General features: G+C 40.2%; 1 protein-coding gene across 3 annotated transcripts in view; it reads left to right on the forward strand.

Annotated features, from left to right (window-relative positions):
- The window catches only part of Iqcm (IQ motif containing M), a 535,822-nt gene that overhangs the window by 103,466 nt on the left and 412,158 nt on the right, over positions 1-20,198 (forward strand). For all 3 annotated transcript variants that reach the window (XM_030243772.1, NM_001164235.1, NM_027944.1), the window contains one exon: positions 2,691-2,772. Coding sequence is in view for 2 of the 3 variants with exons in the window: in NM_001164235.1 (NP_001157707.1) it covers positions 2,739-2,772 (34 nt within the window). In the remaining variant the exon portion in view is untranslated. The remainder of the gene's footprint in view (positions 1-2,690; positions 2,773-20,198) is intronic.

The following is a 20,198-nucleotide window of genomic DNA, read 5'->3' on the forward strand; positions in this document are numbered from 1 at the left end:
ATTCAGAGCAGGATTGTACTAGCTTGAATCTTGTTTTGATTGGCTGGTACCTGAAATAATTTCACTATGATTACTGTTTGACCCTTCTGGATGTCTCTTGAACCTTCCATCTCATTGTCAGTCCTTGATGTTGTCATTTTCATTTAAAACTAATTACACTCACAGTTTTATAACACTGCTTCCACAGAGCTATAGACTTTCCTCTGATACTTGGTAAATACTTCTGTGATTTTTAATTTCTTTTTGCTTTTTCTTCCAAAATTGATGATGGCAAGTCTCTTATACAGGAAGGCACTACATTTCATACCTTGAGACACACGTTCTCGTAGTGTACTTAAAGTGGACAGGACCCAATTTCTTGATGCTCTGTGTCATTGTGCATTCTCTCAGCAATCTTGCCATCTGCATCTGCCTTTCATCCATCTCCTGGTTCAGTTTTCCCCATATTCCTAGGTTTTGTGGGGGCATTGCCAAGAAAACACCCCATCAGATGCTTAGTGAGTTTCTGCATTAAAAGAACAATGGTATATCTCTCTTTCCAGACAATTTAATATAGGATGACACCCATGGCACACTGAATTAAGGTAAAGCAGCAAGCATCCCAAAAGGCATTGATTTCTATAGAGATAAAAATAAGAAAATGATATAGCACAAAGCAATTTAAATTTCCTCTTATATTGAAATATGAGAAGACAACAATTACACAAGACAAGGCTGACTTTTACTTTCTAAGGGAGGTATTGTGCTTGATTTACCAAGGTTTACTCATAGGACGAGGCAGACCTAGGACATAGTCTGTGCTTCTGCCTACAGTATAATTCTGAGAATTGGATAAATAGGTTTTCTAGAATTCTGGATTTTAATATGTGGTTATAGTAGTTTCTTTCTCTTCGTAGGAGCCAAGGAAAATTTTTATACCTCTTTATCTGTGCACACATGACTATAGTTGTGACTTTCATGGGGCAGAGTTTATGCTTATTCCAATAGTCCCCCAAATTGTTAAACTCTTCTTCACAGCTTGTTGGACACGTCAGCCAACTAAACAGTTATATATAAAGTCTAGACTAAGATGCTCTATGGGTCCCGGCAAGGCATGTAGTATTCTTGTTTATAATCATGCAGCCACTGATTACAGAGTCTCTACCAGTGGAGGTGATTCTGTAGCGGTAGAGGCATGTGATGCATTGTAAATAATGCTTTTGAAGAAATGTGGTGTTAAATGTAGGAGAGAGGGCTCAGCTCAGCCCATGTATCAGTCCTTGAGCATATCCAGAATCTGGACTACTGAACTAGAAACCACTGTGCGAAGGTTCAAGACAGAGGTAAACTTATAAAATAAAGTTCTTAGATTCTGTTCTAGACTGGTATGTTCTTTAAGATTCCCAGGTCTTAAAGCCATTTTGATGGCTGTTCAGAGTAGAGGATGAGCAACGTATAATCTCTAGTATTTTTATATAATTTTGCTTTCAAGGTGCATGGAGTCTGTGTGGGGTTATGGGACTTTTAGATATACCTCTCCTAGTGTTAGCTCCTTACACAGATAAAATAGATAGCTTAGGTATGACATTTAAAGCAGAGATAAGTGATTGAGACTAGACAAATCACAAATGAGATGGGAACAAAAATCCCAGGCATTTTTAAGTTGAAGATGAACACAAATCTAAGCTCAGAGCTTGGGGATATGTAAGGTATGTGCCGGGTATAAATTGGACATTAATAAGAAAGTAATGAGGTTAAATGAGCTCTCATAGGGTCTCAAGCTAAAATATTTGAATCTGAGTTCTTTTATGCCTCACAATAGCTGTTTACATGGAGAATTGATTTCATTTCTCCACATGTTTGTTTTCAGGCCTACCAAATGCGAGGCAGTAGCTATAGCAGGCTGCTCACTGTAAATGAGATGTTACTATAAATGAGATGTCTGAGCAAGTTCAGTGTATAAAGAGGTTCATTTAACTCAGTTTCAGAGATGCAAGAGCATGGTGCTAGCTTTGTCCCAGCTTCAGTGGGGAAGCTCAAAAAGCAGGAAGCCAGAGGGACAAGGGTACCCCAGCCTAATCCGATTGCATACTCCTGGTGACTTAAAGACATTGCACTAGTTCTTAAGTCTTTTATATTATCACTATCACATTAAGGGCCATGCTTCCAACATGGGAACCTTTGGGAATAAATTTAAAGATGTCCAAACCCTTTTAAAGCTGTTTGGAATCAATAAGGATGTATGCAAATACTTCATACACTAGATTCCTACACAACAAAGAAGAGATATTGAAAGCTTTAGATCAGGGGGCTGGAGAGATGGCTCAGTGTTTATAAGTATTGGCTGGTCTTCCAGAGGACCTGGATTCAATTCCCAGCACCCACGTGGCAGCTCACACCCATCTGTAATTCCAGTTCCAGGGCTTTTGATAACCTCATGTGCATGCAGACATACATGCAGACAAAATATTAATGACCATAAGGTAACACACACACACACACAAATCTTTCTGGATATATATACATACATATATATATATACACACATATATATATATGTATATATATGTGTGTGTATATATATATGTATATATCCCCAGGAAGTTTTAGATCAGGAGTATGCAATATAAGTGTTATTCATTTTATTTATGCATGAATAAATGAAATATCTAAAAATAAGTGATCATCACATCTTTATCACTCATAAACAGTGGTGTTCAACATTCAAAAAAGGATAACCCCAGCTCTACCTGCCCATCATGGCACCTGCAGAAGCTATACCTGAAGGAGTAGGTGAGTACCTATGCTACCTAATCAATGTGCAGTTCAAGACATTGTAATTGTTTTGAAGAATCTTTTCCTCTAATCTAATAACTCTCAGAACAAGCCATGTATAAAGCATGACTTGACAATGTGGTCACTCGCCAAACAGAGAAGGCACAACATGTTATTTACTAGTCAAGTGCAACCACCCATGCTTGAAACATGGTTGGCATAGCCAAGAGTGCCTTGACTTACAGCTGTTCATTTTTATCTTTTTAGAATGCTATCTTTTTTACACATGCATCTTTTATTGAAATATTTGGTTTTTACCTGTTAGACATATGTTATTTTAGCCAAATATTATTTCCTTTAAAATAAAATTGAGTAGGAACTTAAATATGCATAACAGAGTTTGAGTTACTTGAACTGAGAGACTGAGGGACCCCCATGGGTCAAGAAATTAATGAGGTAGAGATTTAAAACTGCTGCTTGGAGCCTTATTTATAATAGCCAGAAGCTGGAAAAAACCCAGATGCCCCTCAACAGAGGAATGAATACAAAAAATGTGGTACATTTACACAATGGAGTACTACTCAGCTATTAAAAAGAATGAATTTATGAAACTCCTAGGCAAATGGTTGGACCTGGAGGGCATTATCCTGAGTGAGGTAACCCAATCACAAAAGAACTCAAATGACATGTACTCATTGATAAGTGGATATTAGCCCAGAAACTTAGTGTCTTAGTTAGGGTTTTACTGCTGTGAACAGACACCATGACCAAGGCAAGTCTTATAAAAAACAACATTTAATTGGGGCTGGCTTACAGGTTCAGAGGTTCAGCCCATTATCATCAAGGTGGAAGTATGGCAGTATCCAGGCAGGCATGGCGCAGGAGGAGCTGAGAGTTCTATGTTTTCATCCAAAGGCTGCTAGTGGAAGACTGACTTCCAGGCAACTAGGGTGAGGATCTTATACTCACACCCACAGTGACACACCCATTCCAACCAGGTCACACCTATTCCAACAAGGCCATACCTTCAGATGGTGCCACTCCCTGGTCCAAGGATATACAAATCATCACACTTAGAATACCCAAGATATAAGTTATAATTTGCAGAACACATGAAACTCAAGAAGAACGAAGATCAAAGTGTGGACACTTTGACCCTTCTTAGAATTGGGAACAAAACACCCATGGAAGAAGTTACAGAGACAAAGTTTGGAGCTGAGACAAGAAGATGGACCATCTAGAGATTGCCATATCCGGGGATCCATCCCATAATCAGCCTCCAAACGCTGACACCATTGCATACACCAGCAAGATTTTGTTGAAAGGACCCTGATATAGCTGTCTCTTGTGAGACTATGCCAGGGCCTAGCAAACACATAAGTGGATGCTTACAGTCAGCTATTGGATGGATCACAGGGTCCCCAATGGAGGATCTAGAGAAAATACCCAAGGAGCTGAAGGGATCTGCAACCCTATGGGTGGAACAACGTTATGAACTAACCAGTACCCCTGAGCTCTTGACTCTAGCTGCATGTGTATCAAAAGATGGCCTAGTCGGCCATCACTGGAAAGAGAGGCCCATTGGACTTGCAAACTTTATATGCCCCAGTACAGGGGAACACCAGGGCCAAAAAGTGGGAGTGGGTGGGTAGGGGAGTGGGGGGGAGGGTATGGGGGACTTTTGGTATAGCATTGGAAATGTAAATGAGGAAAATACCTAATAAAAAGTAAATAAAAATTTAAAAAACAAAACAAAAAAAACTGCTGCTTGGATTTGGATTTGCCTCACTGTGTTATTTTTCTGGAGATGTTTCTGTTATGAACCTTTTCTCCCATAATGCAATATAACTCATTAACTCTTTATGGTAAAGTTCAGTCATTGGTGAACCAGTTAGGGGTAGTTTATGCTATTTTATAGTACAGTATGCTTTCTACTAAATGCCATGGAGTTTGTTTATAAATTCTTTATAGAAAAAATCCCAAGCTCTATACTATATAGAAAACAGGTGCAATCAGTATCCCATTTGAGCACATTTAGCAGTGAAAGCAGCATAGTACTTAGTAGGTACATAATAAGTATATGCAGAATTGAGTCTCATTGTGCCTAAGGGTTTAATAGAATTATATTTTTGATTTTTTGAGACAGAATCTTGCTTTGTACCCCAGGCTGGCCTCAACTCAAAATCTTTCTTTTTGCCTCAGCTTCCCAAATGCTGGGATTTTAGGCTTGTGCCAACAGGCTCAGCTTGAGTGTGTCTTTTCCAAACCTTGTGAAGTCAGTTACATACAGAACAGTCATTCAGGGTGGTCTCACCCAACATGACCATAAATCTTTGATTATCTTCTTATAAAATTTTTGTAAAGGCTTTGTGGGAAATGAAGTCTAGCTGGGAAGAGGTGAAACTTTCTGCATTATAAAATACAGGTTTACCAGGCCCTAGGATTTTTGGGTACATAAAATGATTGTTCAGAGATTCCACTACTAGATTTTCTTTTTGTATCCAGCTCAGAGGCTTTCTGGAATAACTATGCAGAACCACAAATGGAGTAAAAGAAACATCACACTATTAGCATTCAGCACAGTCTGTATGAAGAATGAGAGTTTTTGTTTTAAATTGGATATTTTCTTTATTTACATTTCAAATGTTATCTCCTTTCCCGCCACCCCCCCAGAAGCCCCCCTATCCCATCTTCCCTCCCCCTGCTTCTATGAGGGTGTTCCTCCACCCACTTACCTTCTCCTACATCCCCACCCACAGTTCCCCTACCCTGGGGCATCTATGGAGCCTTCATGGGACCAAGAGCCTTTCCTCCCATTGATGCATGACAAGGCCATCCTCTGCTACATGTGCAGCTGGAGCCATGTGTGCTCCCTTGATGATGGCTTAGTCCTTGGGAGCTTTTGGGGGACTGGTTGGTTGATATTGTTGTTCTTCCTATGGGGTTGGAATCCCCTTCAACTTCAGTCCTTTCTCTATTGGGGGACCCCATGCTCGGTCCAATGGTTGGCTGTGAGCATCCATCTCTGTATTTGTAAAGCTCTGGCAGGGTCTCTCAGGAGACAGTCACATCAGGCTCCTTTTAGCATGCATTTCATAACATCCTCAATATTGTCTGGGTTTGGTAACTGTATATGGGAAGAATCCCCAGGTGGGACAGTCTCTGGATAGCCTTTCCTTCAGTCTCTGCACTGTACTTTATCTCCATATTTGCTCCTGTGAGTATTTTGTTTTCCTTCTAAGAATGACCCAAGTACCCATACTTTGGTCTTCCTTCTTGAGATTCATGTGGTCTGTGAATTGTATCTTGGTTATTTGGAGCTTTTGGGCTAATATCAACTTCTCCGTGAGTGCATACCATATACGTTGTTTTGCAATTAGGTTACCATACTCAGGATGATATTTTCTAGTTCTGTCCATTTGCCTAAGACTTTCATTAATTCATTGTTTTTAATAGCTGAGTAGTACTCCATTGTGTAAATGTACCATACTTTCTGTATCCATTCCTCTGTTGAAGGACATCTGGGTTCTTTCCAGTTTCTGGGTATTATAAATAAGGCTGCTATGAACATATGAACATAGCAAGTGTCCTTAGTACATGTTGGAGCATTCTGGGTATATGCCCAGGAGTAGTATAGCTGGATCCTCAGGTAGTACTATGTCCAATTTTCTGAGGAACCGCCAAACTGATTTCCAGAGCAGTTGTACCATCTTACATTCCCACCAGCAATAGAGGAGTGTTAGAGTGCATGAGATTATTTCAATCTTCTTGTATCTGTTGAGGTTGCATTGACCAATTATATGGTCAATTTTAGAGAAGGTACCATGAAGTGCTGAGAAGAAGGTATATTCTTTTGCTTTAGGATGAAATGTTCTATAAGTATCTGTTACATTCATTTGGTTCATAACTTCTGCTAGTTTCACTGTGTCTCTGTTTAGTTTCTGTTTCCATGATTTGTCCACTGCTGAGAGTGGGGTGTTGAAGTCTCCCACTATTATTGTGTGGGGTGCAATGTGTGCTTTGAGCTTTAGTAAAGTTTCTTTTATGAATGTGGGTGCCCTTGCATTTGGAGTGTAGATGTTCAGAATTGAGAGTTTTCCTTGGTAGATTTTTTTCCTTTGCTGAGTATGAAGTGTTCTTCTTTATCCTTTTTGATAAGTTTTGGTTGAAAGTAGATTTTATTCAGTATTAGAATGGCTACTCCAGCTTATTTCTTGAGATCATTCACTTGGAAAATTGTTTTGCAGCCTTTTACTCTGAGGTGGTGTCTTTGTCACTGAGGGTGCATTTCATGTATGCAGTAAAATTTCAGGTCCTGTTTACATATCTAGTCGGTTAGTCTATGTTTTTTTTTTTTAAATTAGGGAATTGAGTCCATTGATGTCAAGAGAAATTAAGCAAAAGTGATTGTTACTTCCTGTTATTTTTGTTAGAGTTGGGATTCTGTTCATGTAGCTATCTTCCTTTAGGTTTGTTGAAAGATTACTTTCTTGCTTTTTCTAGGGTGTAGTTTTCCTCCTTGTGTTGATGTTTTTCATCTATTATCCTGTATAGGGCTGGGTTTGTAGAAATATATTGTGTAAATTTGGTTTTGTCATGGAATATCTTGGTTTCTCCATCTATGGTAATTGAGAGTTTTGCTGGGTATAGTAGTCTGGGCTGGCATTTATGTTCTCTTAGTGTCTGTATGATGTCTGCCCAGGATCTTCTAGCTCTCATAGTCTCTGGTGAGACGTCTGGTGTAATTCTGATGGGTCTGCCTTTATATGTTACGTGACCTTTTTCCCTCGCTGTTTTTAATAGTCTATCTTTGTTTAGTGCACTTGGTGTTTTTATTATTATGTGTCAGGAGGAATTTTTTTTCTGGTCCAGTCCATTTGGAGTTCTGTAGGCTTCTTGCATTTTCCTGGGCACCTCTTTCTTTAGGTTAGGGAAGGTTTTTTTGTTTTTTGGTTTTTTTTTTTCTTTAATTTTTTTGAAGATATTTACTTTTTGGACACTGGACATGGGGAAATTAAGGGGGTGGGAGAGATGACCCATGTCCTGCCAGAGCTCCGGGGCTCTGGGCGGGCAGATGTGGGGAACTGCTGTGCACTCTACACACGACCTGGGTGAGAGTGTGAATGTGGGAAGCCATGGAAAACCAGTATGCAGGGGTGGAGAGGGAGCAGTCCAGGGTCCCTGGGCCAGGGACAACAGGTTCTAGCTCTTGGGCATTGCAGGACATCACTGGACACTGTGGAAGAGCTGAGAACAGGTAGAGGCTTGGGGGCAGCTCGGTCTACCTGGAGGCCAAAGGGAAAATGGGCAGTGGAGAAGGCACTGGGTGGTTTCCAGGTATGCAACGGTCTGGCTAGCTCAGGCTGCTAACTAGGCGGGTGCCATAGGGTGGCATAAGTTGGCTGGCAGCCATGGCTAGAGCACAGGAAGGCCTCCCAGCGGGAGGTTAGATGAGGCTCTTTAGGGGAAGGCCTATTCCATTATTCTAGCATGGTGGGTCTTGATGAGCTGAGACAGTCTATGGTTTTAGAGCTTTATTGTAGAAAAGCAGAGAGAGAAGAGTAAAGAAGTAGAGGTTTGCCATGGCTATGTGGAGAGAGGGGAGAAGTGGGGAAGAGGGAGAGCAAAAGGTGAGAGAGAGAGGAAACAAGAGAAGCAAGAGAGAGACAAGGGGCCAAGCAGCCCCTTTTATAGTGGGCTGGGCTACCTTGCTGTTGCAGGGTAACTGTGGGGAGGAGCATACCTGGATATTGCCAGGTAACTGTGAGGGTGGAGTCTGGACAGCCCAGGTGACTGAAGGGCACAGAATGATGAAGCTGGGTTCTCGTGTCTGGAGCCTATGTCTGGGAGCATGGCAAACGGGCCTTCTGTCTCTTGCAGATTAATGTGTTGGGTCTCCTGGGTTTGAACCTAGCTCAACCAGAAAACAGGCTGCCTTTCATGGTCCCACATTTGCTAGCCCTTTAAGTTGGGAATCATCACTCTCTTCTATACCTATTATCCTTAGGTTTGGTCTTTTCATTGTGTCCTGGATTTCCTGGGTGTATTGGGTCAGGAGCTTTTTGCATTTTGCATTTTCTCTGACTGTTCTGTCAATGTTTTCTATGATATCTTCTGCCCCAAAGAGTCTTTCTTATAGCTCTTGTATCTGTTGGTGATGCTTCCATCTATGATTTCTGATCTCTTTCCTAACTCTTTTCTAACTCCAGAGTTGTTTCCCTTTGTGATTTCTTTATTGTTTCTATTTCCATGTTTAGATCCTGGATGGTTTTGTTCAATTCCTTCACCTGTTTGGTTGTGTTTTCTTGTAATTCTTTAAGGGATTTTTATGTTTTCTCTTTAAGGGCTTCTACCTGTTTACCTTAGTTCTCCTGTATTTCTTTAATGGAATTATTTATGTCCTTCTTAAAGTCCTCTATCATCATCATGAGAAGTGATTTTACATCTGAGTCTTTTTTTTCCATTGTGATGGCATATCCAGGACTTGTTATGGTGGGATAGTTGGGTTCTGATGATGCCAAGTAACCTTGGTTTCTGTTGCTTACATTCTCATGCTTGCCTGAATATCTCTATGCTACTTGCCCTCACTATTTGGCTTCAGCCTGTCTTTTCTGTGATCCTGGTTGTGATAGAACTCCTCATAGTCCAGCTGTCTCTTTAATCCTGAGATTCTGGGTATGTCAGAGTTCCTGGGAGTCAAGCTGCCTCTGGGACCCTGATATCCTGGTGTGATTAAGCTCCTGGTATCCTGGTATCCTGGTATCCTGGTATCCTGGTATCCTGGTATCCTGGTATCCTGGTATCCTGGTATCCTGGTATCCTGGTATCCTGGTATCCTGGTATCCTGGCTGTGTTAGAGCACCTGGGATTTGAGTCTCCTCTGGGTCCTGTGGAACTGGCTACAGAGTTTGCTTCTAAGGTAAACTGACACAGGCTGGAAAGAACCTGAGCCACTGGTTGGGTGGGGTTCCTGCATCACTGGATCCTGCTGGTCCCAGTTATTCTCAGTGGTGTAGGAACAGATGTTGTGTCCTACTCACTCCTGATCCTAAGATCCTGGGTGTGTTAGAGTGCCTGGGAGTGGAGCCTCCTCTGAGGAATGAGAGTTTTAAAAGGTTAATATGTGACATTGTTTTCTGTGGCTACAACTCTTTTAGTATCTGAGAAGCATGCACACATTCTGTTCTTTGGCATACACATATTCTGTCCTTCGGTGCACACATATTCTGTCCTTTGGTGCACACGTATTCTGTCTTTTGGTGCATGCACATATTCTGTCCTTTGGGAATATTATTTGCACTCATGTTTTAAGTCAGTTTATTATGACCACTTCAATGTCTAAAGTTTACTTTATTGTAAAATATTGTTATTGTTTTTAACAATTTATTATTTATTTTTATGTTTTTCAGCAACACAAAGAATCTCAGAGATTATATTTTATTGTCCATGGATATATTAACTCATTAATTTTGGATGAAATATGTATAATTGGGTAGCTGATTTAAACTATTTTTGGAAGGTTGTCCCTTTGCTATTTAAAAAGAATTGACTAGTGAAATTAACTATGCAGACATGGCTAGGAAAAATTTTCATACAATGAGAGCAATACAATATTAATAGCTCAACAGGAAATTTATGTAACAGGTGTTTACCTAAATGATCTGCAATAAGATCTAAATCAACTTCTCATGGGTCAGTTTCTCTGTCCTCTTACTGATACAGATGTGGACACTTAAAATTATGAATAAGTTGCTGAGTTCATTCTTTTTTTTCCCCATTTTTATTAGGTATTTAGCTCATTTACATTTCCAATGCTATACCAAAAGTCCCCCATACCCACCCACCCCCACTCCCCTACCCACCCACTCCCCCTTTTTGGCCCTGGCGTTCCCCTGTACTGGGGCATATAAAGTTTGCGTGTCCAATGGGCCTCTCTTTCCAGTGATGGCCGACTAGGCCATCTTTTGATACATATGCAGCTAGAGTCAAGAGCTCCGGGGTACTGGTTAGTTCATAATGTTGTTCCACCTATAGGGTTGCAGATCCCTTTAGCTCCTTGGGTACTTTCTCTAGCTCCTCCATTGGGAGCCCTGTGATCCATCCATTAGCTGACTGTGAGCATCCGAGTTCATTCTTATCCAGTCTCTAATGGATATGTTTTCATTTTCTTTAAATGTCTGGAGGTAAAATCACCAGGTCACATGGTAGATATATTTCAATTTTATAAGAATTCCCGTACCTCTTGCTAGTTATTTATCCTATTTATCCTTAGCTATGGAAACTTTGGAAATTCAACTAACCAGAAGAAGAAAATTGAAGCAGGAAAGGATTCATGACAAAGGGAGAAGGTCAAGCCTTGGAGTTCCCACCCCAGTGCCATTACTTCAGGAAAAAGGGCTCAACTATAGACCCCCTCAAAGCAGAGCTTTATCTAGTGGCAATTTCATAAAATAGAGTTTTACATTCTGAAGTCTATGTGATGAATGCCTTCTTAAGGCTCAGGACTGGTACACTGGCATCTGCTCTGTCTTCACCAGAGACACACATTTCTCCAAGAACATGTGCATGAATCTCAACAAATGTTTTTTATTGAAAAGAGAAAAGTGCCACCAATGATGGCCTTTAGATATACACAAACACCCTTGGATACAGGAGGACTGGAATCTGAGTCTGATCACAACTTAACAGCACTTCTATATACATGTATAGCAGGGAGAGAGGGAGCAAGATGGAACTGGTGAACTTAAAGATTGCTGAGAACAACTTCTGTGCTGTGTTTTCCAATAGAATAGCTTTCGTTGCTCTCTTTTTTAGCTCAGTAATTTGAAGGTAGATTTCTGTCTATTTATGTCTTTCCTGCATTTCAAAGGTCTTCCTGGGATCCATTCCCTTGCTCTTGATCAGACCAGCTCCTGGTGGCCCTATGGCTGGACATAGTAAATGACAGTGTGGTATTTTGGGCAAGCATGCAGGAGCAGTTTTTTCTCTAACTCTAAAACACATTATTGTTAGTGTAAAATGTACATGCCTTTCATGGAAATCTTAGGTACATTCATGATCTAACACTATTGCAAATGCCCGTTCAACCCATGCTCCCATTTGGGCATGAAATAGTACCATTAGCTCAGGTGTTTCTTCCATACCCTCCTGGGAAACTTCTCACTCAACAAGATTCGTCGTTGTTTTGATTCAACCAGAAATTGTTACAGATATAACTTCATTTACCGGGAGCCGTGCAGTATGTTCTGTTTGTTTAGGCTTCTTTAACGTGAGATTCTGCTTTTGAAACCTACCACTGTGCTGTATGTGTTCATGGTTTGGCTCTTTTTTCTGATGGCTAACAGTTTCATTGCCTAAATATAAGGCAGTTTGTTTCTCCTTTCTCTTATTGAAACACACTGAGCCTTTTCCATTTTGGCCATGAGTAAGTTGCTGTACACAATCTTATGCAAATCTCTTATGAAATGTTTTCATTTTCTGTAGTAAATATTTGGAAGTAAAATTGAAAGAGTAAATATATTTTCAGCCTTTTAAACATCTCCATAACTTTTCCAAGCTGCTTATTCCCTTTTGTAGTTGTATTGTCCCAAGCCAACAGAACAGTGATGGTATCCCCAACGCCTCAGCATTCCACATTCAGTCTTTTTAGTTTTACTAAGTCAGGCGGTCTGAAGGTATCTCATATATTTTTACCTTGAGTAAAGCAAAATCCTCAAAATTGTAATTCTTAACTCAAAATTGCTTAAACTCTGAGTGGATGTAAAGAGAAAGGAAACCTTGATTTTAAGATTTATGAAGATGGTGTTTTACAAGGTCCTTTTGAACAGTTGGAAAGCTAATTTGAATAAGCACTACTTTTAAATTTTAATGAATCCAGGTAAAGAGGAGGAAGCTGGGAAATAATAATAGCCAAAGCAACTAATTCTTTTTTCTTTCTTTTTTTTTAAATTGGATATTTTCTTTATTTACATTTAAAATGTGATGCCCTTTCCCAGTTCACTCTCCTGACAAAACCCCCTAACCCATCACCCTTCCCTTCTTCTATGAAGGTATTCCTCCAACCCACCCACCTACTCCCACCTCCCCGACTTCACATTCCCCTACACTGGGGCATCGAGCTTTCACAGGACTCAAGGCTTCTTCTTCCATTGATGCCCAAGAAGGCCATCCTCTGTTACATATGCAGCTGGTACCATGGAGCCCTCCAGGTGTACTCCTTGGTTGGTTTTTTAGATCCTGGGAGCTCTGGGGGTGTCTGGTTGGTTGGTTGATATTGCTTTTCCTATAGGGATGCAAACCCCTTCAGCTCCTTGAGTCCTTTCTCTAACTCCTTTATTGGGGACTCTGTGCTCAGTCCAATGGTTGACTGAGAGCATATGCCTCTGTATTTGGCAGGCTCTGGCAAAGCCTCTCAGGAGCAACTATATCAGGCTCCTGTCAGCAAGCCCTTGTTGCCATCCACAATAGCGTCTGGGTTTGGTGAATGTATATGGGATCGATCACCAGGTGGGGCAGTCTCTGGATGTCCTTTCCTTCAGTCTCTGCTCCATACTTTGTCTCCATATTTGTTCCCTTAAGTATTTTGGTCCACCTAAGAATGACTGAAGCACCCATATTTTGGTCTTCTTGAGCTTCATGTGGTCTGTGAATTGTATCTTGGTTATTTGGAGCTTTTGGGCTAATCACTTATCAGTGAGTACATACCATGTGTGTTGTTTTGTGTTTGGGTTACCTCACTCAGAATGATATTTTCTAGTTCTATCCATTTGCCTAAGAATTTCATGAATTCATTGTTTTTAATAGCTGAGTTGTGCTACATTGTATAAATGTTACATATTTTCTGTATACGTTCCCCTGTTGACAGACATCTGTGTTCTTTCCAGATTCTGGCTATTATAAATAAGGTTGCCATGAACACAGTTGAGCATGTGTCCTTGTTATATGTTGAAGCATCTTTTGGGTATATGTCCAAGAGTGGTATATAGCTGAGTTCTCAGGTAGTACTATATCCAATTTTCTGAGGAACTGCCAAACTGATTTCCAGAATGGTTGTACCAGCTTGCAGTCCTGTCAACAAGGAAGGAGTGTTCCTCTTTCTCCACATTCTCACCAACATCTGCTAAGTAATAAACTTGAGATTTTGATCTTAGCCGTTCTTACTGCTGTGAGGTGGAATATCAGGGTTGTTTTGATTTCCATTTCCCTGATGACTAAGGATGTTGAACATGATCATGAACTGGGAGGATTAATATAGTAAAAATGGCCATCTTTCCAAAAGCAATATACAGATTAAATGCAATCTCAATCAAAATTCCAAATCAATTCTTTATAGAGTTAGAAAGAACAATTTACAAATTCATTTGGAATAACAAAAAACCCAGGATAGCGAAAACTATTCTCAACAATAAAAGAATTTCTGAGGGAATCACCACCTCTGACCTCAAGATAGTGATAAAAACTGTATGGTATTGGTACAGAGACAGGCAGGAAGATTACTGGAATAGAAATGAAAAACCAGAAATGAACCCACACACCTATGGTCACTTGACCATTGACAAAGGAGCTGAAACCATCCAGTGGAAAAATGATAGCATTTTCAGCAACTAGTGCTGGTTCAAATGGCAGTTAGCATGTAGAAAAATGCAAATTGATCCATTCTCATCTCCCTGTACAATGCTCAAGTCCAAGTGGATCAAGGATCTCCACATAAAATCAAATACTCTGAAACTAATAGAAGAGAAAATGGGGAAGATTCTTTAACACATGGGCACAGGGGAAATTCTCCTGAACAGAACACCAATGGTTTATGCTCTAAGATCAAATAGACGAATGGGACCTCATAAAATTGCAGAGCTTCTGTAAGGCAAAAGATACTGCTAATAGGACAAAAAGGCAAACAACAGATTGGGGAAAGATCTTTACCAATCCTACATCTGATAGAGGGCTGATATCCAATACATTCAAAGAAATTAAGAAGTTAGACTCCAGAGAATCAAGTAACTCTATTAAAAAATGGGGTACGGAGCTAAACAAAGAATTTTTCAGCTGAGGAATATCAAATGTCCAAGAAGCATCCAAAGCAACTAATTCTAAAGGCCATCTTTAAGAGCTGACTCTTTCCTTCCATCTCTGTTCCACACTTCGTCTCCATATTTCCTCCTGTGTGTATTTTGCTCACCCTTCTTTTTAGCATCCACTTTTTGGTCTTCCTTCTTCTTAGGCTTTGTGTTCCTTTGTGACTGAGTCACCTCACTCAGGATGATATTCTCAAGTTACATTCACTTGCTTGTGAATTTTCATTAACTTCGTTGGTTTTTTTTTTTCCATTTTTTATTAGGTATTTAGCTCATTTACATTTCCAATGCTATACCAAAAGTCCCCCATACCACCCCCCCACTCCCCTACCCACCCACTCCCCCTTTTTGGCTCTGGCATTCCCCTGTACTGGGGCATATAAAGTTTGCAAGTCCAATGGGCCTCTCTTTGCAGTGATGGCCGACTAGGCCATCTTTTGATACATATGCAGCTAGACACAAGAGCTCCGGGGTACTGGTTAGTTCATATTGTTGTTCCACATATAGGGTTGCAGTTCCCTTTAGCTCCTTGGGTACTTTCTCTAGCTCCTCAATTGGGGGCCGTGTGACCCATCCAATATCTGACTGTGAGCATCCACTTCTGTGTTTGCTAGGCCCCGGCATAGTCTCACAAGAGAGAGCTATATCTGGGTCCTTTCAGCAAAATCTTGTAAAGGAAATGTCAAAGAAGAAACAGAATATAGGGGTCTTCATTAAGTGCACAGGGAAAGAAGTAAACAGATACTACAGAAGAAGAAGAAGAAGAAGAAGAAGAAGAAGAAGAAGAAGAAGAAGAAGAAGAAGAAGAAGAAGAAGAAGAAGAAGAAGAAGAAAGACCCTTTTAAAATTAGGTATTTTCCTCGTTTACATTTACAATGCTATTCCTAAGTCCCCCATACCCACCCCCCATCCCCTACCCACCCACTCCCCCTTTTTGGCACTAGCTTTCCCCTGTACTGGGGCATATAAAGTTTGCAAGTCCAAAGGGCCTCCCTTTCCAGTGATGGCTGACTAGGCCATCTTTTGATACATGTGCAGCTAGAGTCAAGATTTCTGGGGTACTGTTAGTTCATATTGTTGTTCCACATATAGGGTTGCAGTTCCCTTTAGCTCCTTGGGTACTTTCTCTAGCTCCCCCATTGGGGGCCTTGTGACACATCCAATAGCTGACTGTGAGCATCCACTTCTGTGTTTGCTAGGCCCCGGCATAGTCTCACAAGAGACAGTTATATCTGGGTCCTTTCAGCAAAATCTTGCTAGTGTATGCAATGGTGTCAGCGTTTGGAAGCTGATCATGGGATGGATCTCTGGATATGGCAATCACTAGATGGTCCATCCTTTCGTCACACTTCCAAATTTTGTCTCTGTAACTCCTTCCATGGGTGTTTTGTTTCCTATTCTAAGAAGGGGCAAAGTGTCCACACTTTGGTCTTCGTTCTCTTGAGTTTAATGTTTTTAGCAAATTATATCTTATATCTTGGGTATCCTAAGTTTCTGGGCTAATATCCACTTATCAGTGAGTACATATACTGAGAGTTCCTTTGTGATTGGGTTACCTCACTTAGGATGATGCCCTCCAGGTCCATCCATTTGACTAGGAATTTCATAAATTCATTCTTTTTAATAGCTGAGTAGTACTCCATAGTGTAAATGTACCACATTTTCTGTATCCATTCCTCTGTTGAGGGGCATCTGGGTTCTTTCCAGCTTCTGGTTATTATAAATAAGGCTGCTATGAACATAGTGGAGCATGTGTCCTTCTTACCGGTTGGGGCATCTTCTGGATATATGCCCAGAAGAGGTATTGCTGGATCTTCTGGTAGTACTATGTCCAATTTTCTGAGGAACCGCCAGACTGATTTCCAGAGTGGTTGTACAAGCTTGCAATCCCACCAACAATGGAGGAGTGTTCCTCTTTCTCCACATCCTCGCCAGCATCTGCTGTCACCTGAATTTTTCATCTTAGCCATTCTGACTGGTGTGAGGTGGAATCTCAGGGTTGTTTTGATTTGCATTTCCCTGATGATTAAGGATGTTGAACATTTTTTCAGGTGCTTCTCTGCCATTCGGTATTCCTCCGGTGAGAAATCTTTGTACAGTTCTGAGCCCCATTTTTTAATGGGGTTATTTGATTTTCTGGAGTCTACCTTCTTGAGTTCTTTATATATATTGGATATTAGTCCCCTGTCCGATTTGGGATAGGTAAAGATCCTTTCTCAATCAGTTGGTGGTCTTTTTGTCTTATTGACGGTGTCTTTTGCCTTGCAGAAGCTTTGCAATTTTATGAGGTCCCATTTATCGATTCTCAATCTTACAGCACAAGCCATTGCTGTTCTATTCAGGAAAATTTCCCCTGTTCCCATATCTTCGAGGCTTTTCCCTACTTTCTCCTCTATAAGTTTCAGTGTCTCTGGTTTTATGTGGAGATCCTTAATCCACTTAGATTTGACTTAGTACAGGGAGATAGTACTGGATCAATTCGAAATCTTCTACATGATAACAGCCAGTTGTGCCAGCACCATTTGTTGAAAATGCTGTCTTTTTTCCACTGGATGGTTTTAGCTCCCCTGTCAAAGATCAAGTGACCATAGGTGTGTGGGTTCATCTCTGGGTCTTCAATTCTGTTCCATTGGTCTACTTGTCTGTCACTATACCAGTACCATGCAGTTTTTATCACAATTGCTCTGTAGTACATCTTTAGGTCGGGCATGGTGATTCCACCAGAGGTTCTTTTATCCTTGAGAAGAGTTTTTGCTATCATAGGTTTTTTGTTATTCCAGATGAATTTGCAAATTGCTCCTTCTAATTCGTTGAAGAATTGAGTTGGAATTTTGATGGGGATTGCATTGAATCTGTAGATTGCTTTTGGCAAGATAGCCATTTTTACTATATTGATCCTGCCGATCCATGAGCATGGGAGATCTTTCCATCTTCTGAGATCTTCTTTAATTTCTTTCTTCAGGGACTTGAAGTTCTTATAGAGATCTTTCACTTCCTTAGTTAGAGTCACACCTAGGTATTTTATATTATTTGTGGCTATTGAGAAGGGTGTTGTTTCCCTAATTTCTTTCTCAGCCTATTTGTCCTTTGTGTAGAGAAAGGCCATTGACTTGTTTGAGTTAATTTTATATCCAGCTACTTCACTGAAGCTGTTTATCAGGCTTAGGAGTTCTCTAGTGGAATTTTTAGTGTCATGTGTATATACTATCATATCATCTGCAAAAAGTGATAATTTGACTTCTTCCTTTCCAATTTGTATCCCCTTGATCTCCCTTTGTTGTCTAATTGCTCTGGCTAGGACTTCAAGTACAATGTTGAATAGGTAGGGAGAGAGTGGACAGCCTTGTCTAGGCCCTGATTTTAGTGGGATTGCTTCAAGCTTCTCACCATTTACTTTGATGCTGGCTACTGGTTTGCTGTAGATTGCTTTTATCATGTTTAGGTATGGGCCTTGAATTCCTGATCTTTCCAAGACTTTTATCATGAATGGGTGTTGGATTTTGTCAAATGCTTTCTCAGCATCTAAGGAGATGATCATGTGGTTTTTGTCTTTGAGTTTGTTTATATACTGGATTACGTTGATGGATTTCTGTATATTGAACCATCCCTGCATCCCTGGGATGAAACCTACTTGGTCAGGATGGATGATTGTTTTGATGTGTTCTTGGGTTCGGTTAGCAAGAACTTTATTGAGGATTTTTGCATCAATATTCATAAGGGATATTGGTCTGAAATTCTCTATCTTTGTGGGGTCTTTTTGTGGTTTAGGTATCAGAGTAATTGTGGCTTCATAGAATGAGTTGGGTAGAGTACCTTCTGTTTCTATTTTGTGGAATAGTTTGCGAAGAACTGGGATTAGATCTTCTTTGAAGGTCTGATAGAACTCTGCACTAAACCCATCTGGTCCTGGGCTTTTTTTGGTTGGGAGACTATTAATGACTGCTTCTATTTCTTTGAGGGATATCGAGCTGTTTAGATCATTAACCTGATCTTGATTTAACTTTGGTACCTTGTATCTGTCTAGAAACTTCTCCATTTCATCCAGGTTCTCCAGTTTTGTTGAGTATAGCCTTTTGTAGAAGGATCTGATGGTGTTTTGGATTTCTTCAGAATCTGTTGTTATGTCTCCCTTTTCATTTCTGATTTTGTTAATTAGAATGCTTTCCCTGTGCCCTCTAGTGAGTCTGGCTAAGGGTTTGTCTACTTTGTTGATTTTCTCAAAGAACCAGCTCCTCGATTGGTTGATTCTCTGAATAGTTCTTCTTGTTTCCACTTGGTTGATTTCGCCCCTGAGTTTGATTATTTCCTGCCTTCTTCTACTCCTCTTGGGTGAATTTGCTTCCTTTTGTTCTAGAGCTTTTAGGTGTGTTGTCAAGCTGCTAATGTATGCTCTCTCTAGTTTCTTTTTGGAGGCACTCAGAGCTATGAGTTTTCCTCTTAGAAATGCTTTCATTGTGTCCCATAAGTTTGGGTATGAAGTGGCTTCATTTTCATTGAACTCTAAGAAGTCCTTAATTTCTTTCTTTATTCCTTCCTTGACCAAGGTATCATTGAGAAGAGTGTTGTTCAGTTTCCATGTGAATGTTGGCTTTCTATTATTTATTTTGTCATTGAAGATCAGCCTTAGTGCATGGTGATCTGATAGGATACATGGGACAATTTTAATATTTTTGAATCTGTTGAGGCCTGTTTTGTGACCTATTATGTGGTCAATTTTGGAGAAGGTACCATGAGGTGCTGAGAAGAAGGTATATCCTTTTGTTTTGGGATAAAATGTTCTGTAGATATCTGTTAAGTCCATTTGTTTCATCACTTCTGTTAGTTTCACTGTGTCCCTGTTTAGTTTCTGTTTCCATGATCTGTCCATTGGTGAAAGTGGTGTGTTGAAGTCTCCCACTATTATTGTGTGAGGTACAATGTGTGCTATGAGCTTTACTAAAGTTTCTTTAATGAATGTGGCTGCCCTTGTATTTGGAGCATAGATATTCAGAATTGAGAGTTCCTCTTGGAGGATTTTACCTTTGATGACAATGAAGTGCCCTTCCTTGTCTTTTTTGATGACTTTGGGTTGGAAGTCAATCTTATCAGATATTAGGATGGCTACTCCAGCTTGTTTCTTCATACCATTTGCTTGGAAAATTGTTTTCCAGCCTTTCATTCTGAGGTAGTGTCTATCTTTTTCTCTGAGATGAGTTTCCTGTAAGCAGCAAAATGTTGCGTCTTGTTTGTGTAGCCAGTTTGTTAGTCTATGTCTTTTCATTGGGCAGTTGAGACCATTGATATTAAGAGATATTAAGGAAAGGTAATTGTTGCTTCCTGTTATTTTTGTTGTTAAAGTTGGCATTCTGTTCTTGTGGCTGTCTTCTTTTA

The sequence above is a fragment of the Mus musculus genome, chromosome 8 (genome assembly GCF_000001635.26).
Source record: "Mus musculus strain C57BL/6J chromosome 8, GRCm38.p6 C57BL/6J".
NCBI classification, from domain to species: Eukaryota; Metazoa; Chordata; class Mammalia; order Rodentia; family Muridae; genus Mus; species Mus musculus.